Source organism: Pituophis catenifer, unplaced genomic scaffold (assembly GCF_029215685.1).
Source record: "Pituophis catenifer annectens isolate HBS135680 unplaced genomic scaffold, rPitCat1.0.hap2 SCAF_2, whole genome shotgun sequence".
NCBI lineage: Eukaryota > Metazoa > Chordata > Lepidosauria > Squamata > Colubridae > Pituophis > Pituophis catenifer.
This window is the reverse complement of record NW_027256882.1, coordinates 88,293,637-88,319,883: the sequence shown is the minus strand read 5'-3', so window position 1 is coordinate 88,319,883 and position 26,247 is coordinate 88,293,637. Positions and strand designations below refer to the sequence as shown.

General features: G+C 41.7%; 1 protein-coding gene across 3 annotated transcripts in view; it reads right to left on the bottom strand.

Annotated features, from left to right (window-relative positions):
- Positions 1 to 25,858, bottom strand: part of UBA7 (ubiquitin like modifier activating enzyme 7) — a 48,324-nt gene extending 22,466 nt beyond the window's left edge. For 2 of the 3 annotated variants that reach the window (XM_070933759.1, XM_070933761.1), the window contains exons 1-18: positions 25,613 to 25,858; positions 24,927 to 24,995; positions 21,098 to 21,174; positions 20,343 to 20,511; positions 18,430 to 18,564; positions 17,065 to 17,171; positions 16,743 to 16,833; positions 16,037 to 16,175; positions 15,147 to 15,244; positions 13,708 to 13,854; positions 13,444 to 13,596; positions 6,574 to 6,675; positions 6,235 to 6,315; positions 4,463 to 4,618; positions 4,076 to 4,241; positions 1,484 to 1,680; positions 766 to 830; positions 279 to 459 (exon numbers count right to left, since the gene is read on the bottom strand). In XM_070933759.1, coding sequence (XP_070789860.1) covers positions 279 to 459; positions 766 to 830; positions 1,484 to 1,680; positions 4,076 to 4,241; positions 4,463 to 4,618; positions 6,235 to 6,315; positions 6,574 to 6,675; positions 13,444 to 13,596; positions 13,708 to 13,854; positions 15,147 to 15,244; positions 16,037 to 16,175; positions 16,743 to 16,833; positions 17,065 to 17,171; positions 18,430 to 18,564; positions 20,343 to 20,511; positions 21,098 to 21,153 — 2,043 coding nt within the window. In that variant the 5' untranslated portion in view covers positions 21,154 to 21,174; positions 24,927 to 24,995; positions 25,613 to 25,858. The remainder of the gene's footprint in view (positions 1 to 278; positions 460 to 765; positions 831 to 1,483; positions 1,681 to 4,075; positions 4,242 to 4,462; positions 4,619 to 6,234; positions 6,316 to 6,573; positions 6,676 to 13,443; positions 13,597 to 13,707; positions 13,855 to 15,146; positions 15,245 to 16,036; positions 16,176 to 16,742; positions 16,834 to 17,064; positions 17,172 to 18,429; positions 18,565 to 20,342; positions 20,512 to 21,097; positions 21,175 to 24,926; positions 24,996 to 25,612) is intronic. The other variant, XM_070933760.1, reaches the window with a different exon arrangement.
- Positions 25,859 to 26,247: the final 389 nt, after the last annotated feature.

Sequence of the window (26,247 nt, the reverse complement as noted above, 5' to 3'; positions counted from 1 at the left end):
GTTTATAACCATGGGCTTCTACCCAAAGAAGCAGCAAGAGTAAATGTTTGTGGAGCTAAGTCTGTAAGAAGCAATGCCTCCATGATGAAACCAGCACTTTCTGGAATGAGTTTTGATTAAATTGGAAGCCTCTGCAAGAGAAATGTGTACTCCATCCAAAGAAGGGCAGAGGGAGGATCCACCCTTGCTCTTAAGCCATTCACACTTCATTTGCTGCACTGTGCTGGGCAAGAAGTTAGGAAGTAGTTGAGGGTAAAAAGGATATGCTCATGTCTCACATATTTAGATGGAAAGTTGTACAGCAACTGCAGGATGTCATGAGAGAAAAGACGCTCCCAAAGTTTCCAGGCCCAGACCACACAGTCTCGCCAGCAGTGTGGCTGCTCCTGAAGACTCATCTTCACTAGATTCAGCATCTCCAAAGTTTCCATGTCTTCTTTCTCAAAGAAGGTGGGATCCCTGAAGTTAAAAATACACACTGTGGTTGGACTAAAGAAAGTATTCAGCTGACTTATTTCTTAAGTATAGGAAATCTGCACCAATTGTGGTTAAAATATCTATAGGCCTCTCAAAACAATCAGATCTCCTTTTTTAATTATGCTAAGAACAATTATTGTTTAGTGATAAAGTATCTACTAAACATCCCTTGTCCCTGCTAGTAGAATAAAACATCATCTTGATGCCCAACACTACCTATTCATGATTCTTACATACACACACATATAATATTTATCCAGAACTTCCAAGAACTAGACTTTCACTCACCTCAGAAACTTATTAGTAACCTCTGCTCTTCTTTTGAAAAGATCCTCAAATTGATTTCGGGCCCACTGGAAAAGATGGAGGTGAAGCGGGTTTAGGAATCTATTTTGCTCTTTGTAAATGCATTAAGCCTGTGCATTGACTCCGAAGCAAGAGCAGTTACGCTCTGCAAGATGCACTCCCAAATAGCAAGTACTGGATAACAGATATCTTGCCTGCCACTATTTGGGGGGCTAAATGGGCCAACATAGACCACAGATCCCTCAAGCCAGGCATTTACTCCTCTGATCTAGATGTAAAGCGCTCCCCAATCAAATGGACAGTCCCCAATCAAATTTCCTCCATTGGAAGCGAAAGGGAATCAAACAGGGGCATGAAAAGCCTCAGGGTCCTGAAATCTGGAAAGGCCTTCTCTTGCTGCCTCTATTGTGTGAACTGGGAAGAAACAGCTGAAGATTTGCTTGAGGGGAAGAATTTTGGCTTAGCATATGGGTGAAACAGCTGGGCCCCATCTCCTGTCATCACACCACTAACAGCCACCCTAGTTTTTGCCCAGTCGCCTGGAAACAGTAAATGAAGCTAAAAGGGCCAGGCAGAAGAAGGACGTTTCCCCTCTTTCAAGGATGGCTCAACCGAAGAGAAAAGGAGGGGAAAACGTCCCGTTGGAGCAGAAGCTGCAGAGTTGATGAGGGGCAGAAGAAAGAGTAGTGTGGACTTGTACCTGAATGGTGTGCTGGATGGTGCTGGGAAAATGGCGCAGAGTGCAGAGAGGGAACGTTCTATTTTCCCCATCCGGAATTTGTCCATGTGTCTTTGTCAGGTTAGGTACAAAGACCAGGGCATGTCCCTTGGTGCCATTGGTCCCAGAATCAAGCAGAGGCTTGAGGTAGCGTACACATCTTTCGCCCACATAGTTTCCTGCAGGGGAAAGAAAAAGGGGGAGCCTAAAGTGTTGCACACATCTATGGGTGATTCTGCTTCCATAGCTCCAATCAGTCAATCAGAACACAGCTGGAAGGGACCTTGGAGATCTTCCACTAGTCCAGCCCCCTGCTTAAGCAGGAAACACTATACCACTATACCAACACTATACCATTTCAGAAACGTGACTGTCCAGGCTCTTCTTAAAAATCTCCAGTGGTGATGAAGCACCTACAACTTCAGAAGGCAAACTGTTCCATTGGTTAATTGTCCTGTTAGGAAGTTTCTCCTTAGTTCCAGGTTGCTTCTCTCCCTGATTACAATCGTTTCCATCCATTGTTTCTTGTCCTGCCTACAAGTGATTCAGTCTATCAACTCCCATCCCGAGCCAAAGTATTTCGGTTTCTGCTTGTGGATCAAGAACCTTGGTGGTGCAGCAGACTAAAGTGCTGTTAAATAGCACCAGCTGCCTGCAATTACTGCAAGTTCAAATCTCACCAGGCTCAAGGTTGACTCAGCCTTCCATCCTTTCGAGGTAGGTAAAATGAGGACCTGGATTGTGGGGGCAATAAGCTGACTTTGTATAAAAAAGAACACCGCTTAGGGGCCCCCGAAAGCCCTACTAAGCAGGTATATACAAAAGTATGAAGGCTATTGCTTAACGCATTGTAAGCCACCCTGAGTCTCCGGAGAAGGGCAGCATATAAATCGAACCAATAAATAAATTGTCTCCAAAGTATAGTCAGTTTTTATTTGGTCCACGACTAATTTATTATTTTTTTCTTGCAGTTCATGGTACCTTTAGTAATAGTTTCTAAATCTATCATTCTAGCACAGAGCACTGATGAAGTTACCTAGTTTGGGTAATGAAAAGTCTACAAGAAAACAACCAAGCTCAGAGACCACGAAGGATCCTTAGTCTATCATTCTATCTTCTTTCTCTCACTCTTTCTGTACATATAACTTTGATAGCGATACATTCTTACAGGAAAAACTGCTGCTTTAACTATTCTGACCTTTGTATCACAGGATCAACCTTTATATTTCATTATCTTGTTAAAATTTTTCCTTTCCCTTAAAATTAAGAGAACTTATGCAAAAATATTATTTAGCAGTGAGAAATATATATAAGTACCAGGTTTCCCCGAAAATAAGACCCTGTCTTATATTTTTTTTGAACCCCAAAATAAGCGCTTGGCCTTATTTTCGGGGAGGTCTTATTATTTTGGGGTGTGTGGAGCAAGATGGGGCTCCTCTTGCCATCTTACCTGATTTCCAGCTCTGGGTTTAAATATTTTCGTGGAGGGCTTATTTTTGGGGGGGGAAGACTTATTTTAGCGCATGCGCTCAAAAGCCCGATTGGTCTTATTATCAGGGGATGTCTTATTTTGGGGGAAACAGGATATATATATATGTATACTTGTATTTGTTTGCTTTTCTTTTCATAGGCTTTATGTGTATTTCTCTTTAGCCAGGTTCTTCCTACGTAAACCAAGATTTTTATGCAGCCCTAGTTCAGTGAAATCACAATCCACTAGTTTCTAGGCTTTTTTTTCTGGCAGCCAGCAAACACTCTGCTGCCCATTGGGAGACTAAGTATACTTGTATATACATATAAATATTTTCCAAACTGGAATGTTTCAGATGTACTGGGGGTACTACTTTCAAATTTCCCAGTCAGTTATCTTCGAGACCGCCTTCTGCCAGATAGCTCCCAGCGACCGGTAAGATCCCACAGAGTTGGTCTCCTCCAGGTCCCGTCAGCTAAACAATGCCGGCTGGCAGGCCCGTGGGGGAGGGCCTTCTCTGTGGCAGCCCCAGCTCTCTGGAACCAGTTACCTCCTGAGGTCCAAACCATCCCCACCCTATTGGCCTTCTGAAAAGCGGTGAAGACCTGGCTTTTCCGGCAGGCCTGGGGCCGTTGATCTCGCTCTTGTGATCTGGCGAGATCCGGCCATGAATGGCGTGAATGAGTTTTTAATGTTTTCAATGTCTTTAATTTTTAGATGTTTTTTTATAATGATTTTTTAAAATGTATTGTGAGCCGCCCTGAGTCTTCGAAGAGGGGCAGCATATACATTAAATTAAATTAAATTAAATTAAATTAAATTAAATTAAATTAAATTATTAAATTAAATTAAATTAAATTAAATTAAATTAAATTAAATTAAATTAAATTAAATTAAATTAAATTAAATTAAATTAAATTAAATTAAATTAAATTAAATTAAATTAAATTAAATTAAATTAAATTAAATTACAGAATGGTCATTGGTGATGATGGGTGGCATTAGAGAGTTGACTTCCCAATTTATCCAGGAGCAATTTTGTTATGGAAGACTGGAACACTTTACCCTGGGAGACTCATACTCATTATGACTGAAGGACTCACTGGCTTGAAAGCTGTCCAGGGCACTGGCGACACCATCCAAGCCCAGGAAGAAGTCATCCCCATAGAAGTGTTCTGTGTCAGGCCCAACCTGATTTTGCTGAGCTATTACATTGATTTTGGGATTCATACGTCTTATGGCAGCTGCAGCCACTTCTGACTTCTGCTTCTATAGAAACAAAGGAAATATGATTAGATTTAGGATTAAAATGGGTCATTGACCAAAGTACAGAAATAGAAGTCAGGTCAGAAAACAGATTTTCTTCATTGACGTTAAAAGTCAATTTGCTAGTATTCTGACCAGCAGCATATCACAGAGTTTGCAAAGTTACCACTCTTACTTCTCCCAAACCTCCCCCCACACCCCGCCATCTTGCCTGCATGACTTACAGATACATCTTGTGGTCGAAATAGGAACTGCCTGTTCAGATTGGACTTTTCAATGATGTCCATGTCTGTCACAACAATCTCCCCACCCTCGCCAGCAGCCAAGCCAATCATTGCAAAATTCTTCAAGAGTTCACAGCCAATCGCACCTGCTCCTACCTAAAGAAGTTGTTCATAAAAAGACTGTTTGAGACGCCATGACATTTTGGAACAATATCAGAAACTGGAGATAGCTTCTCAAATGACTATATATGGTGGTTCTTATTCACACCTTCCCATATATATCTTTTCTCCATCTGCATGCTATTAGCCTAATCCTCATGCAATTTCAATAAAACATTACATGGCAATTACAAAGCCTGGACAGAAGTATTTACACAAGAAAATTGCTATCGAAGTCCGAAAACGTTTTGAATGCAATTCTGGGAGAAGGCTAGAAATGACATACAGAATGTTCTCCCATTTTGAAAACAGAACTCCTGATCTCATTTTAAATTATAGATCTCAATTAGCCCAAAATCTAAAAAAAAAAAAACCCAAACCCAATGAGAAACACATGATTTTAGTATGTTTCCATTATAGCTGGTACACTAGACTAACTCTTAATTTTGCCATGGAATAAGCACAGACAAGAAAATCCAGAAATTTGTGGGATCCATATGCCAATTCATCTATTGTGTGAAACATATAAGAACTATGCAAGGGCCTTAAAACAAGAAAAAGGAGTAAAACCGGGATGCAACATCAACCCAACCCTCTTTTATCTTATAAATCAACTATTTACCAGCTGTTTCTAAAAAGGCTGTGAAGTCCAGGATTACCAGAATGTGACTCAGCAGCACGAAGCCTGTTAAATAGTGGTGATCTCACACACTCCCTTCAGTAATAGAGTCATGCAAATGAACAAAAGGAAATTTTGCAGAATGTGAATGTAGTGTATCTGGCAAGAATATATCTTGGTTATCTATTTTTCTATTTTTCAAAAATATTCCCATGGAGACTAGAGATTTGATCAATGTCAATCCTTCTAAGCTTGTTTGTTTCCTTCCTGGTCTAAAATACTTAGGGATTCATGTAGAATTTTCCATAAATCTTTGTATTCGCATCTGCAAAAAATGATATGCTGTAATTTAAGACGTCATTACCATTGCTATAATAATTTTGTCCCATCTTCTAATGGGAATAGCTTCAACATCTGGAGTCTTTCTTTGATAATCAGGAATCTGTTAATTAGGATAAAATCTGATATCTACAGCAGCAGTTCTGCCAGCAAACGATAAGTTACCACCACCATCCCAAAACAAAAAACAAAAAAACCAGAACCCAACAAAACCAATAACAGCTGCAAGAAGAATCTAAGCCTCATCATAGAAAAATAATGATTCTTCCTTTGGTGCCCCCTCTCAGGCTAAAAAATGATCAAATGCTCCCTCTGCTGTGAAAAACGGGAAGGCACTAAAGTTTATCCATTCTCTTTCAACAGCTGCTGGATGAATACGTGGTTTCCCGTCTTGCAATGGGAAATTAGCTCATCAAAAAAAGTTTTCTTTTGTTTTCATTATTGGACCCACAAAGGTCATTTGGAAGAGCTGTAGATCTATCATCCCAGATAAGATAAGGTAAATGAGAGCTGGAGAGACAACAGACAACAAAAATAGGAACTTAGCACACAGCATAATTTGCCCAAACCAAATACACACATTATAATGAACCTAGTTAGTGTGCGGTAAGAATGTTGTTTCATGTGGTCCACAGGAGTTGCACGCCTTACTCACCAGGAAATACTTCTGCTTCCCAAGTTGTTTTTGGAAGTCGGCCCCAAAGACAGCAATCTGCCCATCGTAGCGACTACCACACTGTCAGAGATGGAGATGGCAAGTATTAGGACATTAAGAGGAACATTCCACACCGGAGGCAAAATGAAACCAGCCCAGTTTCTCAAGGGCATTCTCAGAAAGTCTAGTTGGCTGCCTTTATGGAATTCAGCATCATGGAAGAGAAGAGATGAACATGTTTTGGACAGCCACGAGTGGAAACCTTTCTAAACAGAGTTGTGATGGGTCAGACCCGAATAGTTTGGGAAAAAAGGCAAACTATGGAATGTAACTACTCACTGGGGCACAGTTTTTCTCTGTCAGCTCCTCCCTCTCAGGCAGGCATTCATAGGCATCAAAGTACAGCCACTGATCCAAAGGGGTGAATTTCCCTGAGACAGCCTGCAAGCAAAATGACATAGAAGCTTTGCTCAAGCAAAAGATTATAATGAACACTGCGAAAACTGGAGTCCAACACATCTCCATCTTAAACTATAAAGCAGGCCCAGTTTCAGTAGGTGATGTTTTTGCTTATTCTGTCTCATTATTCAGAAAAAAACACATCTTTGGGTCTTCTACTCAACTGTTAAAGGCACAAAAGCCCCTCAGGGAATGAGAAGATTGGTACTTCTTCACCATTCTAGTCACTTCACTAATCTTGTTGAACACTAATTCATCCAAGAAGTTGACTGAGTGGCTCATCTGTTACTGCAACAGGCAGAAAATAAATTACTCTAGGAAAAAAGACAATGAAATGCTTGCAGCCATTACCAACCCAAGACTCCTATGCTCTGAAATCATCCCACATGAAATTAATTTCTATGTGATTCAAATAATCTTTAATCTAGCTTTCTGCATATGTCACCTGCAGCAAATGGTCAGTTACGGTACTTTATGGAGAATGGTCTCTGAATCCAGAGGGCCTTCTGGGATGAAGCCTCGTCAGTCGAAATCTTGTTACAGAAGGCAAAACTGCAAAGGCCTTGGCATTGCCCCTGAATAATACATACACTGCTGCCTATCACACTGAGCAATATTAAATTCTATTAAAGTTAAAGTAATTATTCTTTCATTTACATATGTGTTATCAATATTATTACACACTGTATACAACCCCATTCCCTGTTTCATTTAGGGGGGTTATTTGTCATGAAAGTTGTCTATTTGGGCAATGTGCACTGTACATCTGAGTGAAAGTCATACGGCCAAAAGGGATACAGGAAAGTTTGAAACTTAACCCACTTTACCAAATGAGACTGACTATAAACAATGGCATGACAAAGTAGCAACAATGGTGCATTGGAATATGCACAAGAAATACAAAAAAAATCTAGATAGTGGACACTGCAGTATTCTGAAACAGCAGAATAAAAGAGGAGGAAAAACTGCAGAAAAATCACAAAATACAAAGACCTGCAAAGAAAAGTAGAACGATTATGGCAAAAGAAAACAAAGATAGTACCAATATGTGCCTGGAGTGCAATCCCAAAAAATCTGGAGCACCATTTGAAGACCATGGGCATTGACAAAAATCACCATCAGTCAATTGCAAAAGGCAGCTTGCTTGGAACAGCTTACATCCTACGACAATATCTTTAACACTATCAGATAACAACATTTGCCTACCCCAGGTCCTTAGGAAGGACTTAGTAGGTGGACACAGATGCCGAAACCAGTCTAAATAATTGTCTGACTCGGCAACCAAGCATAATAATATAATACTGTAAGTCATTGTCGGCAAACTATAATGGCTGTCTTCACATATCATACTAAACCAAATATTCCAAAGAAAACCTATGCAAACCATATTATGGCTCAGCATGAATCAAATTGGGAAATTCCACGACTGAAAAACTGAAGAGCCAGGATTGTAGACAGAGTAGAAAGAAAGAAAGCCTAACAGAGAATGATAGCTGGAGGGAGCCACTAATGCGTAAGAAGACTGCAGTTCAGAGAGGACATGTTACAGGAAAACATAATTTGACTGTACTAGATGTAAATAATTAGAGTTCTATCCAGCCTGTATTTCTTCTAGAAGCATAAACCAACTTACATGGGGAATTCCCTTCATTGTGATGACTACAAAAAATCTGAGGTTTGTTGAAGGTGACAAGCACAAAGTCACCTTTTAAGTTTCCATGGTTTTAGTCTGATTAATTAAATCTCAATAAATGAGAGTATGACAATGCTCTTCTTACCTATTTTTGCGCAAGACTGTAATCATTATATTGCAATACATTTTATCTGGCAAGCTAGGGATCATCTGGATCCTGATCTTTAAACTCTCTTATACATTTCTTCTATTTTAGGTCAACATTTGGCCATTGTAGGAGAATCTTACATCTTTTAGTTCATTCTGTCGTTTGACATATCTAGGGAAACGGCTAGAAAAATCCCAAGTGATTTTTCCTTTAAGGTGCTCTGACATACCTTGTGATTAGTAATACAACTGGCTAGATTTTAGCTATTTAGTTACCAATATATTTTGACTTTCGGTAGTCAGTATGTGTCAGAGCTCTGAGTAAGGGCTTCAACAAACCTCTTATCAACTCATAAAAGATAAAAGCTAAGATCTTGGGCTGCTTCTCGATGAAGTGTCTTTTGTGCAATCGGTCTGCCTCCTTTATGGAATTTTACCCAGGTTGTAATGGTTGAGACACCATCCCCTATTTCTTAACTTTCCTGTTTTTTTCCAAAAGCTCTTTCCCGATTTTGCTTATCACAAGAAAATATTAAAAAGATAAGGATGGAAAAGCTGCTCTGTGCCATTTATCTGGTAGAATCAGAAGCTGCCTCGTAATCATTTGCAAAAGGCCCTACAGAAGTTAAGTCTGAACCATAAGTTTCCCAAGTCTCAGTGTGTCCTATAATTACATTTACAGTGTCTGAACTTTGCTTCTCAGAAAGTAGGAAGCATGCAATAAGACGAGGTGTTCAGAGGTGGACATTTAGCTTTACAAGTAGTCCTTGACTTACAAACACAATTGGGCCTGGAATCTTGGTCATTGAGCAAAGCGGTCATTAAGCAAGATGTCACATGACTGCTTTGCTCAATAACCACAATCCTGGTTCTTTCAGTTGCGGCTGTTAAGCGAAGCCCCTGGGAGAGAAACCAGAACTCCAGGGCATGGTGCAGCCATCACACCCAGGAGGCCCAGATCCTTGTGAGAATGATGGCGTTTGCTAGTCTTTTCACCAGATTTCAGGTCCAGTCCTGCAGTGCCCATGAGGATTTCCTTCCCTGCATGAAGGGGAAGAGAAATCTCTCAAAGCACCGGAGGACTGGACCTCAAATCCAACACTCCCTTCACTTGTGGCTTTCCCTGCTGGTTTCTTCAATGACTTTCTGAAGTAGCTGGCAGCGAAGTTTGCAAATGGCCGTTACATGATCGCAGGGCAGTTGGCAACCAGTTTTAAATGTGGACAGGTTGCCAGGAGCCAGAAATGTAATGATCGGGGGCGGTGCAACGTTTTACGACAGCCATTGTTGACCGCAAACCATTATTAAACAGTCTTGAGTTGAGCACTAGCTGTGTGCAAAAATGAGTGCACGATAAAGCCTTTATTTATAACTATTTTCTCTTCCTCACGAAATATGAAACCAATCTTATGGCTAATTGAAAATGCATCACTCACGCATAGGAGAGAACATACAGTGAAGGCCTTTAGGCCGGGATAAAGGTGAAGGTGAAAGGTTTCCACTGTCAGTTGAGTCCATCTCCAGGGAGCGGGGGCTCATCTAGCTGAGGGAGCCAGCGCTGTCTGAAGACACTTCTGTGGTGATATGGCTGGCATGACTGTATGCCAAGGCGCAAATGGAGCCTAAGCAGAAGAGGCGATTCCCTAGGTGGCTCAGTGGCTAAGACGCTGAGCTTGTCGATCAGAAAGATTGACAGTTCGAATCCCTAGTATACATCTCCTACATGAGCCGGGGGGGGTGGGTTGGACTAGATGACCTCCAAGGTCCCTTCCAACTCTGTTACTGTTACTTTGAGGATCATGTCTCTTATTACTCTTTAAAAAACACCTCTTATTAGGAATCTTGTCCATTGTAAAAGAAGGAACAGCCTTCAAGTTGCTCATCTATCATGTGGCTGTAATCTTTCCACTGTGGTAAAATATATTATGGTTTTGTTTAAAATATTGTACTGATTAGCTTGAGATGCATTTCCTCTTTTGGGGTGATGTCTAAGTGGCCACCCTTCTGAACAACGGTCCCTGAAGGAAGAGTTTCTCCTCTCTTCTCTGACCTCCTTCTAACTGATGCAACTGAGAGAAACAGAGGAGCTAAAAGAGAAGCTCAGCTTCCTTAAAAATGATTTAAAAGCATAAACTGCCATCTGGTGGACATTTTATAAATTAGGAGCAAAATATTCTTTCATCCACTTAAATTTTATAACACTGAATAAAATAAAGAATAACAGAGTTGGAAGGGACCTTGGAGGTCTTTTAGTCCAAGCAGGAAAGCCTGTACCATTCTGTCCAATCCCTTCTTAAAAACCTCCAGTGAAGAAGCACCCACAACTTCTGGAGGCAAGTCGTTCCACTAATTTGAAATCCATTCCATATATTGTAATCCATTTCAATTAGGACAGAAAACCCTTCTGTGCTTGGTATATGGACAACGCTGGAGTTAAAGCAAAAACTATGCTAGTGGGAGTAGTAAAAATTAATATTCAATAGTCTTTAACTGTCATCTTTCTTAATAGCTTGGACAATCTATGAGTAGTATACATCTTCCTTGGTTGAGTTCTCAGATTAGAAAAATCCATCTTTAATATGCCCTCATGCTAGAGCAAGGGTCCCCAACTCCCGGTGTGTGGACTGGCACTAGTCCATGGTCCATTGAAAACCAGGCCACAAAAGTGGTGTATGAAGCTCCATTTGAAACCATCTCCTCCCTTCACTGCTGCCATCTGCCTCCCCTTCCGCTACTGGTCCGCAGAGCTGGAATGATCGGAGACCGCTATGCTAGAGGATCTGTGAATCCCCCACTCCAGATGAACAAGGAGGAAAAGCAAAATAAAGACACACCACAAGCTGATCAGGAAAGGAATATCATGTTATCTAGCTCCAAAATTATGGCTAAATATTGTGAAAGAAACATTTGAATATTAAAAGATATGTCCAGACCGAAAGCATTCAAACTTGCTTAATCATGCCTCTATTTAAAAAAATACATAGTGGATATCCTTCACTGGCAAACCCAGTACAAGGCCACTTAATGGCAGTCAGAAAGCTGAATTTCAGTACTGGGCCCAAAGCAAGTAGGATGTCAACTCTGAAGCTAACCTGGCTGAAGCCATCTTGTGCTACCTCATAGTTGCCACGAAGCCAGAGAGGGGGAAAGGAGGGGGGGGAGTAGATAGCCCAGCTAACAGTCAAAACAAAAAGTTTTCCTGTGGGAACCAAGGTGATTGTAACAGGTGGCTGTTGAAGGAGGAAAGGAGCCTGCCATCCATCTTCATTGGACAATACCTGGGAGGGGGGATTTTACTCTTTTAATTAGGTGAAAACCACAGGAACTGTTAGAGTTGGTTTTCAGTGGCTGTGCCAGTATGATGTATCCAATAAACATGTTCTTTGAGGAATCTACCTGCTTCGGAGTTCTGCTTTCAATGGGTGCCTTACCCAGAACAGTGACATAGGATACCTGCAATTCTTAATGGGAAGCCCAAGACGGCTCCTTTAGGTACAGATACAAAATGATTAGCAGAGCCATTACAATGGATGGAAAACTTCTCATGCAGCTTCAAAACTATTCCTTTTAGTTTCCTGTAAGAATTAATAGTTATTCCTAATATTGTATACTGCCCTCACACATTCAAAACACTTTGTGTATTTTATTAATTAATCCTTTCAAGAATCATGTAAGTTAAGCCACTAGTATATTTCTCTACTTTTTTTTGCACATGAGGAATATTGAGGTTGAAAAAGACTGGCTTGCCTAGGGCACATATTGAATTCCCAAAAGAGGTGAAACCTACTTTCTGATTTATAGGTTTTTTAAACTGCTACTTTATATTAGATATCTCTAGCATAATTATTAATTATTGTGGGTATAACCTACATTGAATTTATCCAGTAGCTCAAGGCAGGATATCTAATATTCCTCCTCCCATTTTAACCTTGCAATCAGAGTTTATCATTGAATGAGAACTTGAACCTGGGTTTACCAAATTCAGGTTTCTTTAATCACTGGACCACTAGCTTTTTATTCACAGGCCATGTTGTAGCAGAATTTCCCTATCACTTAATAAAATGTCGTTAATAATTAAAGGTTTGGGCACAATGTTTCCAATTATTATGTGATAAAAATTCAGTTTAGCATAACATGATTAATATCACACACATAAAACGGAAATCCATCAGAAATATCTATGGGAAATGATTGCAGTTGGTATGTGGACTGCAATTCCTTTAGTACAGTGTTTCTCAACCTTGGCCGCTGGACGATGTGTGGACTTCAACTCCCAGAATTCCCCAGCCAGCTCTGTTGGCTGGGGAATTCTGGGAGTTGAAGTCCACACATCGTCCAGCGGCCAAGGTTGAGAAACATTGCTTTAGTAGATAGAATTTTGGGGAACCACAGGTAGTCTCTGTTTTATGACCATTCACTTAATTATAGTCTAGAAAGAGTTCCCTGCCATGTATGGAGGGGAGCTGAACTCCTTCAGCAGGCAGATCTTTCAGCCAGCCCCCAGAGACAAGGAGGAGCAGAAGCAAAGCAGAGAGTCAGTGCAGTAAGATAAGAACATGGGGTGTCTCAGGCAGGTGCCAAGGGATTGCGAAGCGCTAAAGTCACGTGACACCACACTTTATGGTGGCGTTGCTTAACAATGGAGATTTTGTTTCCAATTACTGTCATTAACCAAGGACTAGCTGTATGCCATACTGTGATATCACTAGCAACAGCTAAGAGGAGCAGAGAAGAAAAGGAAAGGAGAGCACTGAAGGGTTAATCAGAGCAATGCTGGGCTAAGAGTTACTGAAGAGAGGAAAAGGAGGTAACACAGACCAGATTTTACCTACTCTTAAGTCTTGTTCTACTTGTCTTTAGAATGAGAATAAATCCTTGGTTCAATAGGTATTCATCTTGTCTCTTTAATATTTTTTTTTTAAAAAAGCAATCAAATCAGTCAGTCAACCTCTGCCTGTTCTGCCACTCACCTTTAGGACTTCTTGGGCAGCAAGGCCTCCAATAAGGCTATTCATAGGGCTCAGATCCCCCATACATCCATACGCAAATGTCCGTATCAGATTCTCTTGTTCCTGATCCATAACTGGGATCTCCACCAGCTCTACTAACATGTCTGCATCCTCCTGCCAAGGAATAATTACTGAAGTTGAAGAAAAGATTTGGCTGAGGAAGGGAAGGGAAGGGAAGAGCGGGAAAAAGGTAAATTGCTGGATAGGTAGGTAGACCAGACTTACCTGATTCTGAGGGCTAGGACGTCGACCAAATTTATCCTGGAATGTGTGAAGTGCCTGGAAGGCTTCATGAAGAGTGCGATAACGAAACATTTTCTTTGTACTGTGGGTATTGATCTTCGGATTAGCCATGCAGGCTCGCAGAGACTTCTACGAATATCGAGAAATAAGCACAAAGGGAAAGCTGTATCTAATAACACATCCTTTCTCTCAGATACCATATCTCAAGAAAAGTGTTCTCCTGCCACAAGAATAAGTGAAGGCCAGCTAGCTCAGGAACTTCTACCCCAGCAAGTCTCAGATTTTTGAATTTTAAATCCAACATCACCGTAATAAAGAACTGCAGAAACAAAAAGCCCTCTTTTTACAAGAAATTATATACTAGCAAATTACTCTTTAACACTTATCAACTATGGCAGGGATTCCCAAACCCCATCTGTGGCCCGGTAGCATGCCATGGCCTATTGGGAACCAGGCTGTGCAAGTGGTGGTCGAGCACGCAAGTGAAACTCCATTTGCACAAGTGGAAGGCACAAACATGAAAACATCACCTCTTCCCCCTGCCCCGCCACCCCCGCTGCTGGTCCGCAGAGCCGGAAAAGTTGGGGACCGCTGAGCTATGGTACTTTTGAAGTACATAAAGAAATTCAATAATATTGTTGACATTCATTTCTACTAATATAGTTATACAATAATGAACAAGCCATGGGGCTGAGCTTGCATTTACCATTTTCTCCCAAGTACAAACCACAAAATATATATAATGAGAGAGTGCACTAACTACCCTGAACCATTCAGACAGTGATCCAATCCTGAACTCCAGGAAAGAATGAGATGCTTAGCTTGTTTTGTCTCAATACTCTCCGCTGGGAAAGGGATGTGCTGCCATTTTCTCTCGTGTGTGTATGTGTGTGTGTGTTAGGGTTAAGTTCAGAAGAGGAGAACCATTCTGTTACATGTCACTATTGATAAATGGGCCATTGATCTACAGTGACTTTTAAGTTGAGCTCAGATGGATGTTCTTCCCAGTTTGACTCAATCTGGAGCAAAGCTGAGATTTTCTGCATGCAGCATGTATTATACTACAGAGTTACTGGCCAGCCCAGTTTTCTACACAGAATTTTGTATCACAAGCAAGCAAGCTCAGCTTACTCTAACCTTTCTCAAGCACGCACTCTACCTCCCAGCCTCATTTCAACTGGAGGATGTACAGTGTTAATTCATTATGAAAGAATCAATAGTCTAAAAATCTCAGGAAGGTAAAAAGTTGAGGGAAGCTTATTTTAATCTCTTCCCTATGAAATAATTCTGTACACCTCATAATTCTTAGCTAGAGCAACATACTTGTTCAAGAATCAGTCCTTTCTGTAAAGCAGCCTGAAAAGAAGAACTCAATTTTTCAAAATTCCCAAGATATGTATAGTTCAGAAAAGAGAACTTACATAAGAGTGTTTTTCAGGCATCTTGACCTGAGTGATGATCCCACCATGTTGGTATGGGGAAAAGGAAGACGTGTCTCCAATTTCCAGGATGTATTTTTCTAAAAACAGAGTAAAAAGATTCAGGTTCTGCCCTGAGTGCTTGTTTAACCCTGTTCCTAGCCCTAAGCAGTTTAATTTTAAGAGTCAGATAAAAACTTGTGAATTCAATTGCTAAAAATGTAATCTTTGCAGTTCAGGTTTTTCTGAGTTTGGAAGTGTTTTGGTTTTCTGACAAATATTTTAAACCTCCACATTGAAGTCTCACAACTTTCCTTAATGTTCCTATCAACATCACTACTATAATATCCAGTCATTTTTCTCTTATACAGATAGTCCTTGAGTTATGACCACAACTGAGCCCAAAATTTTATGTTGCTAAGTAAAACATTTGTTAAATGAGTTTGCCACATTTTACGATTTTTCTTGCCACAATTGTTAAGTGATTCATTGCCTTTGTTAAGTTAGTAACATGGTTGTTAAGTGAATCTGGATTCCCCATTGACTTTCCTTGTCAGAAGGTCGCAAAGGATGATCACATGACCCTGGGACACTGCAATCGTCATAAATATGACCCAGTTGCCAAGCATCTGAATTTTGATCATGTGACCATGGGGATGCTGGAACGGTCATAAGTGTAAAAAACAGTCATAAGTCACTTTTTAAGTACCGTTGTCATTTTGAATGGTCACTAAATGAACTGTTGTAAATTGAGTACTACCTATATACTCTTTATCAGCTCAACTTCTTGATGGATTTTCCATATTAATCCTCCAGTATTTTATGAACATGTTCCGCATTCAAGTAAGAAAGACAAATGGAGCCACGAAGGGAAAGAAAAAGTGTCCTGTTACCTTTCACACAAATCTGGCGTGGTTTAGAACTATTCAGTTGTGTCATCCCTTCAATCTCAGAGAACATCACCCAGTCACCATCCATAAAGCAATGTTCCTGCTCATCATCATGGGCCACAGTCAAGAGACCAGGATTACCCTGAATAAAAGAGTGAAATCCAAGATTAATTATCAATCTTCCCTTTCAGCATGATCAACCAATTTCCTCTCCAGTCGCTTGGACTCCAATATAAAATGCACTCCAAGTTGACCTTGCAATATTAATAAAATTGACAAGGGTTAATTAGTAATAGTCCAGCTATAGGAAAAAATCAGAAGTTTAGCTTACCTCCACGACCATCCCTGCTTTTCAGCTTGAGAGAGAGTAGTTGCTTTGAAATGGAAATTCCCCATCCACAGTGGGAATGAGCTGGGATTTCACATAAATATAAGCCCCTTGTCATGACATTATTCATTGTTTAGATGATTCCCCTTGACCAAAATCAGACACCATCTCCTGATAATCCCTTCATAAAAATAAACATGGGGGCTGCCTTGGGTAGAGACATTATATTGAGGTTTTAAAGGAGATGGCGCAAGAACGGAATTATGAGTAGAAAAGTAATACAGAAAATAGAGTGGTTGTAAAAAGACATTAGCTTGGTTTGCACAGTATGTGATTGTATATTGGGTGCAACAGCCATTGTATCACAGGGAAGGAAGTTACCAAGGTGATGTGTTTAATGGCAGCAGATGCAGGGTCAGCTTCTGAAGGATCATACACCACATGTTTTTCTCCAAAATCACAAAAAACCTGTCTGGAGTCAAGAGAAAGACAAAAATAAGTTATGCTTCAAATGATGCATTCAATTTATGTGCCACCCTTAGAAGTACCTAGCAAACATACAGACCGGTGGTAACTTTCAACCACAGGGTCTTCCTATTTTAAAAAAATAGTAATCCCTGCAATGTTCCAGCATTATTTATGTAAATTTTCCATTTCCTTGATCCCCTCCTAGAAAAAGGACAACCCATTCATCCATACATACCCAGCCAGGCCCTTTGTGTTAGCTAGGACAAAGCAAATTTGATTGGTATGGCAGAAATCACTGATATCCAGCTGTTCCTTCAAGGATGAGTTGGTCAGGACCACAACCTGGAATAGATTGGATTGTGGAGTTTCAGAGAATAAGCCACATTAAGGAATATCTAATCACACAGAATGACCGGGAGCACATTCTCCAAACATTTATTTATTTATTTATTTGTTTGTTTGTTTGTTTGTTCAACTAGTATGCCGCCTTTCTCCAAAGACTCAAGGTGGCTTACAATGCATTTAAAAACCATATATAAAACATTAAAAGTTAAACCATTAAAAACAATTAAAACCCATTCACACCATTCATGGCCGGATCTTGCCAGATCGCAACAGCGAGATCAACGGCCCCAGGCCTGCCGGAAGAGCCAGGTCTTCACCGCTTTTCGGAAGGCCAATAGGGTGGGGATGGTCTGGACCTCAGGAGGTAACTGGTTCCAGAGAGCTGGGGCAGCCACCGAGAAGGCCCTCCCTGCGGCATTGTTTAGCTGACGGAACCCTGAGGAGACCAACTCTGTGGGATCTTACTGGTCGCTGGGAGCTATGCGGTAGAAGGCGGTCTCGAAGATACCCTGGCCCTGAGCCATGTAGGGCTTTAAAGGTAATAACCAACACCTTGAATTGTTATCAGAGACCAATAGGGAGCCAGTGCAGCTCGTGGAGAATTGGTGTAATGTGGGTGTACCTAGGTGCACCCACGACAGCTCTCGTGGCTGCGTTCTGGACCAACTGTAGTCTCCGAACACTTTTCAAGGGTAGCCCCATGTACAGCGCGTTGCAATAATCTAACCGTGAGGTGACAAGGGCATGAGTGACTGTGAGGAGAGCCTCCTGATCCAAGTAGGGTCACAATTGGTGCACCAGGCGAACCTGTGCAAAGGTCCCCCTAGCCACAGCTGACAGATGTTGCTCTAATCTTAGCTGTGAGTCTAGGAGGACACCCAAATTGCGAGCCCGTTCTGAGGGGGACCTAACATGCGCTCTCATACATTTAATGTACACCACACATCTATCCATTCTGGACATGTTAGTCATGGCAACTGCATGGGAAGATTTCCGACTTGTTTTCAGGTGCGACTTCTAGTCAAAATCTTATAATTCTTTTAGAAAATTTACCATAAAGTTGCAGCTGACAGAAATATTGAGATGGATTGACAAGCTTGCTACTACTGCAGCATGAAGAACAGAAACTCTTCCGTCCATTCAGATAGACCCCACCTAATGGTTAGCTTTCATTGCTTCTATCTAGCATCACTAAAATTGCTTCTTCTCTCATATTTTTCACCTCCATGGCATGAGACACATGACTCAGTCTTACCTTGAAAGTAGCCAAGAAGTTCTCTGTCAGTTCACTGGTGTGGGGGATCACCTCAACATTGCTATTTAACTTGCAGAGATGTTTCTGGGAAGCCTCAGCTCGGTTTTTCCCCAAATCATTCTCTGACAGGTAGAACTATAGAGACACAGCAATGCTAAGCGTAAAGAAAAGTCTTTTGCATAATTCTTTGCCACCAATAAAACAGCATTTTATTCTTTTCTTGCCTTATTTTACTGTCAGATGCACCACATTGTCTAATAGCATATTTTGGAGTTGACTTTTACATCTCCATTACCAGCAACATACAATGTGTGTATTCATCAGTGTTTCTCAATCTTTGTAAATTTAAGGTAGATGGACTACATCTCCCAGAATTCCCCCTGATAGGGAATTCTGGGAGTTGAAGTCCATCCATCTTAAAGTTGCTAAGGTTGAGAAATACTGCACTATACATTATGTAAGAAACACAGTAGCTGTAATACTGCAGGAGTGTAAGATACTAAAGAGAATGATAAATAGCAGGATCCTAGAATATTTTAACACCGATTCTAAATTAATCTTTTATGGAAGTTAGAGTCTAATAGTGTAGCATTTCTCATTCTGACAACTTTTAATGGGAATGAATAACAACTGATTCATTAAACTTCCCAAATTAGGCAATCTTTTAGAATCCCATGGCTATATTATTCATTCAGCCATGTATTATACAGAATTAAATTACCAACAATTAACTGTTATTAAATGAGCAAAAATCAGGACTAATTTGAGAGTCCAGATGGGGTGTTGGGAAATTGGGTCCTATCACACACTTAGAAAACTGTCTTTAAATGATGGGCATTCCTTCAATTTTGTACCTCTGTCTGCCACACACTCCTTCTTCCAGCTTAGAAGAGAAGTGGAAGCAATTGCCCTGTATGAAGGTCTACTTCTTCTGCAGCAGATCTGGTGAGATTTATTTATTGGTTCGATTTATATGCTGCCCTTTTCTGGAGACTCAGGGTGGCTTACAATGCATTAAGCAATAGCCTTCATACTTTTGTATATACCTGCTTAGTAGGGCTTTCGCCCCCCCCCAAGCGGTGTTCTTTTTTATACAAAGTCAGCCTATTGCCCCCACAAACCAGGTCCTCATTTTACCTACCTCGAAAGGATGGAAGGCTGAGACAACCTTGAGCCTGGTGTGATTTGAACTTGCAATAATTGCAGGCAGCTGGTGTTATTTAACAGTGCTTTAGTCTGCTGCGCCACCAAGGCTCTTGGAGATCCACAATCAACCAGGGTGAATGGTGGGGGGGGGGGGGCGGGAGGAAATCACAGTTTCTTGTTGGCACCATTTGTAAGTTAAGGTAGCATGAATGAAGGGAAAACGACATGGCAATACTAGGGGTGGGGTTTGGCAGAGCTTTAGGATTATTTGAGCCATCTGCAGCGGTTCTCATCTATTCCCAGAGACCTGAGTGGAGGCCAACGTCCCTTCTGGGCTGAAGAAGGTGGACCACTTTTCTTTAAACAGGAAGATTTGGAGAACAAGGTACCTCCAATTCTTCTTCACAAGAAATGTGCCACTTCCTTTGTGCTAAGAAAGAAGGAGATGAGTTCCAAAGTTGCTTTGGATAGTGAGGTGGGCGGCATATAAATGTAATTAATTAATATTCCCCACCTCCTTCTGCACAGAAATACTCTCTGTAAAGGAGACTATGATTTTAGAGATGTTTAGATAACATATATCTAATGCATGTATATGCACACATGGTGTCTGTGGATCTATATATACTACATATAAGCTTGTGGAAAAGTAGCTTACAGCAGAATAAAATCTGCGCAGAATGTGTGAGCAGAATCAAAGGAAGACCTGTTCTATGCCTTGCAATTGCTCTCTCACACTTGTTAGGCAAGATCAGTAAACTGCATACCTGTGAGGACAGGTCACTCCATTGAGCATCATCCTGGTCATGGAGTGTGATAGATTTCACACCTGCAAGAATCACATTCTTGGCAATCTCGACCCCCAACCCCTTCATTCCAGAAACCAGCACCGTTGCTGTAGCCATCTTCCGCATGGCCTCATGCCCGAGCACATAGCTGGAACAAAAACATCACAATGATGCAAATGCCAAGCCTGAAAGCGAATTGCACTCTTGTTCTTTTTCAACTGCACTTTTACCCTTATCTTGGTTTTCTTTGCCAATTAACACTCTCTATTTTTCTTCCATCTGTCATTATGCATTTTATGCATGGAATGACCTCAGGAGACAGAAGGAGAGCTACAAGCTGGACAAGTGGCATGTAAAAGGTATCTCAGCTCAAAGGGTTTCCCACAGGACGGTTGTGGTAAACATTTTGGAAAGGACCTTCTCTAGTTTTCCGTAAAGGGATGGGGGGGGGGAGGAGGGAGAAACACTTTCAATCTTGCAAAATTCTGGTAATGTAACCTTACAATAAAGATAGAGCTGGTTTTCCTGCTTGCACTTCTTGTCAGGACTACGTCACAGTGTTAACCGTTGTCTTAATCCCCAGATTCTTCTCCAAAATAAATTCCACCAGATGCTCACTCATTATCCAACTATTCTCAGTTAGCAACGGGTTTCTATTACACCAGCTCTAGAGCAATAGCCCTTTGAGGTTTCTTCGCATTCCTCCCACTTTTGCATCCCATTATCAGACTCACAGTTGGCGGGAATACAATTCCTCGTCGATTTTCGGAAGGTTCTCTGTGGCACTCATTCTGATCCTGCTGCTTCTGTACTGTCAGAGGCAAAAAAAGGGAGGACCAAGGCATTGAATCAGGCTATTGGGAAGTCTTATCCATGAACTTATTACCAAGGCACCAATCATGGCTGTGCTTATTAAACTGCCGGGGAGAATTGTCCTAACTTCTAGAACAGTGGTCACCAACTGGTGGACCGTGGACCACAGGTGGTCCGCAAGAAAATTTTGGTGGTCCGTAGAAAAATTATTTGCATTTTTTATAATGCACTAAATCAGGGGTCCTCAAACTACGGCCCCTAGGACAGATACGTGCAATGAACGTTTGTGTTGCTGCAGAGAGTCTCCCCCTTCGGGATCTTCTTCTGTGGGTCGGAGAGGGGCAGAAATTCTGACGTGGTCTGCTTCGGCCTCCTGGTGCAGGGCTTTGGGTGAAGGCTGGAGGGAAGTGCCACTGGTGGCGAAGAGCCAGTTCCAGTGGGACTGCCTTATGGCCTGGAACTGGCTGACCATCTCAGCTCACTGAGCCACCAGGTGTCGGTACCTGGCCTTGCACTCCCGCAGGTCTTCCCTCTACTTGGAAAGCCTATGCTCCTAGTCCTCAGTGAGGTGCTTCTGCTGAGCCTCCTTCTCAGCCAGATCCAATTTGAACTGAGCCAGCTATTTTGCCAACTCTTTCTCATGGTGGCTGCTTAGCTCCAACAACTGCTTCCTAAGGAGCCCAGGCGGGCAGGCGAGGAGTGGCTGGAAGGGAAGGGGCGAGTAGAGGCTGTCGAGGGCCCCCTTGATGTGAGTGACATTGAGTTGGCCAGGCCCACCTAGTCACATGACCACCTAGCCATGCCTACCCAGCCAGTCATTAGGCAGATCATATTAGTGGTCCGCAGGAATTAAAATTATGAATTTAGTGGTCCCTGAGGTCCGAAAGGTTGGTGACCTCTGTTCTAGAACATCATTCTCTGTGGTATCAGAGAAGCCCCAAGCCTGTTAACTTTTCACAAAGTCGTTAAGACTGTGATGCTTCAGAGGGCCTTGCAGGGCTGAAGGAGCCACTTTAATCCTTTCCTGATGAGGATGGTGTTTTGGCTCTTCCTTAATATGTAAGGTGTGATTGATCACATTTTTATTATTTTTTATGATTGTGTAGCTGTGTCCAGTTCCGTGATGGCAAACCTATGGCATGCGTGCCGGAAGTAGCATGCAGAGTCATTTTTCTGGGCACGTGAGCTGTCGCCTAACTCACCTGTAGCTGTGCATGCTCAAGCACCCCAGCTGGTATTTGGTGCGCATGCGTGCAATTCAGGGGACCCAGCTAGTCTTCGGAGCTCTCCTACGCATGCCGCGTTTGTGCATGCACATGAGAGTACTGGTGTGCCCTGCGCGCAAGTGCAGATGGCATTCACACTCATGCATTGCATGCACAAAAACCACACACATGTCCAGATGGTGCAATTGCACACGCAGTGCATGGGGACCCACGTGAAACCTGCGTTTATGCGTAGGTGGTGTAATTGCGCATGCAGCGGACAGAGGGGGGTGCACGCAAAAGATGCACACATGCGCATATTGTGTGGTTGCACATGGAGCGCATGGTGGGGGCACATGCAAAAGCTGCACATATGCACAGACGGTGCGGTTGCATATGCAGCACATGGGGGAGGAGACGTGCGTTAGCATGGATGGCACGGTGCATACAAAGCGAGCGAAGCACGTACCTGTTTGGCACTCGGTGAGTAAAAGGTTTGTCACTGGTCTAGTTTTAACCCTATTACTATTTTAATGCAAGTTGTTCAAAGTCAGTTGTGATTGGAATGGCATAACTTAGTACAGTCTTGAAATTTTCTTCTTTCAGGCCCCCTTCCCACACACAAAAAAAAAATTGTGGAAGATCCCAAAATAGCATTTGTTTGCATTTATCATTTATGGCATTAAGGATGAAAACTGATGCATTTATACAATATTTATTCATTGAATAATGTAGAAATACCTACGGTAGATAAATCAAATACTTTTTTGGGGGAAATCTATTTTTTAAAACTAATTATTTAAAAATGGGAAGAGTTTTAATTCTTTTGCAAATGTTTTCAGCATTTGGCAAATAATTTTGATTTTGAGGACCCCTGAGGAGGTCTTGGGGACTCCCAGACCACACTTAAAAAAGCACTGGCTTACTAAAATAAATTAAATTTAAACAGAAAGCAAGTCCCAGCAGGGGGCAGGACCGGGCTGACCTTGTCTAGGTTCAGAAGTTCAGCAGAATCAGGAATTAACCTAATTAATACTTGGAGTGGAAATCACCAGAGAATTCTAAAGTTTGTAGGCTGATCTGGGAAGTTGAAACACATTCTGGAAAAAGGCAGTAGCAAGCCACTTCTGTACAGTTGGCAAGAAAAATGCATGAAATGTAGCCACATTAATTGGACTGGCAGATGACTATCTTTTACATGGATAAATAGTGGTGGTTGTGATGGGTTTTGCAGCCCACCAAGGGCGAGTTTCTCAGCTGGGTTTTAAGACCTCCCATTAATTTCCCTTCTACTTCCCCTGAGTGCCATACAATCCAATAAGGGAGGCTCATTGGCAGAAGGGGCCTGGCCCAAGTTCCTCCTTGCTCCATGTAATCTTTAAAACAAAGAAAGGGTCATGTTGGACCTCAACAGGTGGGGCTACTGTACTGTATTATTGTCGCAAAAATCTGGAGAAACAGCAAGTGGCGATGAAAAATTAAAAGCATTTTCTACGTCTCTTTGTGCCAACTGCCAGTCATCTGGGTTTTTCAGTCCAGATATGATTATGACTACATATGGCAGTGGTGGCGAACCTTTTACTCACCGAATGCCAAACAGGTACATGCTTCGTGCGCTTTGTGTGCGCCGTGCCATCCACACTGACGTGCGGCTCCTCCCCAGGTGCTGCATGTACAACCGCACCATCTGTGCATGCACACAGCTTTTGCGCATGCCACCATGTGCTCCATGCACAACCATACCACCTGCGCATGCACGCAGCTTTTGTGCGTGCCCCCACTGTGTGCTCCATGTGCAACCACACCATCTGCGCATGCACGCAGGTTTCGCGTGGCTCCCCCATGCGCTGCATGCGCAATCGCACCATCTGCATGTGTGGTTTTTGTACGTGCAATGGATGCGTGTGAATTGCCATCTGCGCATGCAGTCCCCTGATGTGCATGCACAAACACACGCACATGTGCAGAAGAGCTCCGAAGACCAGCTGGGTCCCCTGGGGTGCACGCGTATGCGCAGCTGCAATTGAGTTAGGTGACAGTTCGTGTGCCCGGAAAAATGGCTCTGCATGTCACTTCCGGCACGCATGCCATAGGTTCACCATCACGGACATATGGGAACTACTCAGCCAGCCTGGCAAGCAATTTTAAAAGCACAGAACAAGTAGAGCAGTTGAGATCCTGCTTCAGTTCATACACAGAAGGTAACCCAGATATTTCAGGGTTCCCTTCTATGAGTAATCTCAGTATGGTCATTGCACGGGGATAATGCAAGAACAAGGAATTTTCAGCAGAATGAGCGTAATGAAAAGTGCTGAAATGATTAGAGGGGAAAGTGAAATTTATTTATTTATTGTTTATTTATTTATTGGTTCGATTTATATGCCGCCCTTCTCCAGATACTCAGGGCGGCTTACAATGCATTAAGCAATAGCCTTCATACTTTTGTATATACCTGCTTAGTAGGGCTTTTGGCCCCCCAATGCATGTTCTTTTTTTATACAAAGTCAGTTTATTGCCCCCATAATCCGGTCCTCATTTTACCTACCTCAGAAGGATGGAAGGCTGAGTTAACTTTGAGCCTGGTGAGATTTAAACTCGCAGTAATTGCAGGCAGCTGGAGTAAGAGTAAAAAATGAGGCAACAATGGAGTTTGTATGGGAATGATAGAGAAATATCAGAGACCGAAGTTGAAACAAATACTATAAATGTTTGTGTTCCCAAAAGTATTAAGTTAAGAAAAACCTTAACAGTTCCAAGAAGAAATAAAAGGCAAAAGAAAATAATACAAGATGAGTAAACAAGGAAATCACAAGCATCACAGAATTAAACAGGATTAAATTGGTTAGGTAAGAATTTTTTTATCATTAGAGTTATACAACTGAATATTTATACTATTTTAAACATTGCAGGTCAGTAACTGTAAATATCAACAGCAATAATGAAAATAGCATAAAACCATTAAGAAAGAATAATCATCATCATGCATCTTTACAGCAAAAGATCTACCCTTCTTTAACACATCATTTAACGATAATATTAAAACTTCATGTTAAGAAAATCCCTAATTTCACATAATTTCTTAAATGTTATTTTAGTCTTGGATTCCGGGGAGCGCCTCTGATGCTCCTGGGTTGGCTTGGCTGATGAAGGTTTTCGCTCGAGCTCATCCCACAGCCATTCACAGCAACAGAGCGCAAGGTTTTGCCATTCAGAGAAAATTAAAAACCTTACCCACAGACACTTCGTGCTTCTCCCCACCCGAAATCCAGCAGCTCCGGACGGAAGAACCCTGGAAGGTGGCAAAATCCGCCTCCTTTTGGCAAGAAGTAGGAAAACGAAAACGAAAGTGATCGCTTCTCGGGAACAGATGATGATTGCTCGATTCCTTTACCCTGCAGCTCCGATGGGAGTTTTTTTAAAGAGTAAAGGCGGTGCTTTAAAATGACTTTAATGCACGATTTTTCTTTCTTTCTTTCTTTCTTTTTCTTTCTTTTTCTTTCTTTCTTTCTTTCTTTCTTTCTTTCTTTCTTTCTTTCTTTCTTTCTTTTTCTTTCTTTCTTTCTTTCTTTCTTTCTTTCTTTCTTTCTTTCTTTCTTTCTTTCTTTCTTTCTTTCTTTCTTTCCTTTCTCTCGCCTTCCTTCCTTTTTCTGGACAACCTGCAGTACCTAAAGGTACTGAAGTTCCTTATATAAAAATGCAACTATTTAACGACCGAATTTGCTCTTTTAAACGTCTCTCCAAACGAAGCCGACTTGGTCCTTTTTCTTGGTTGAAGATTTATTTATTTGTTTATTTATTTTATGCAATGTATATGCCGCCCTTCTCCCGAAGGACTCAGATCGCACAGGCTGCCTTCGTTCCACGGC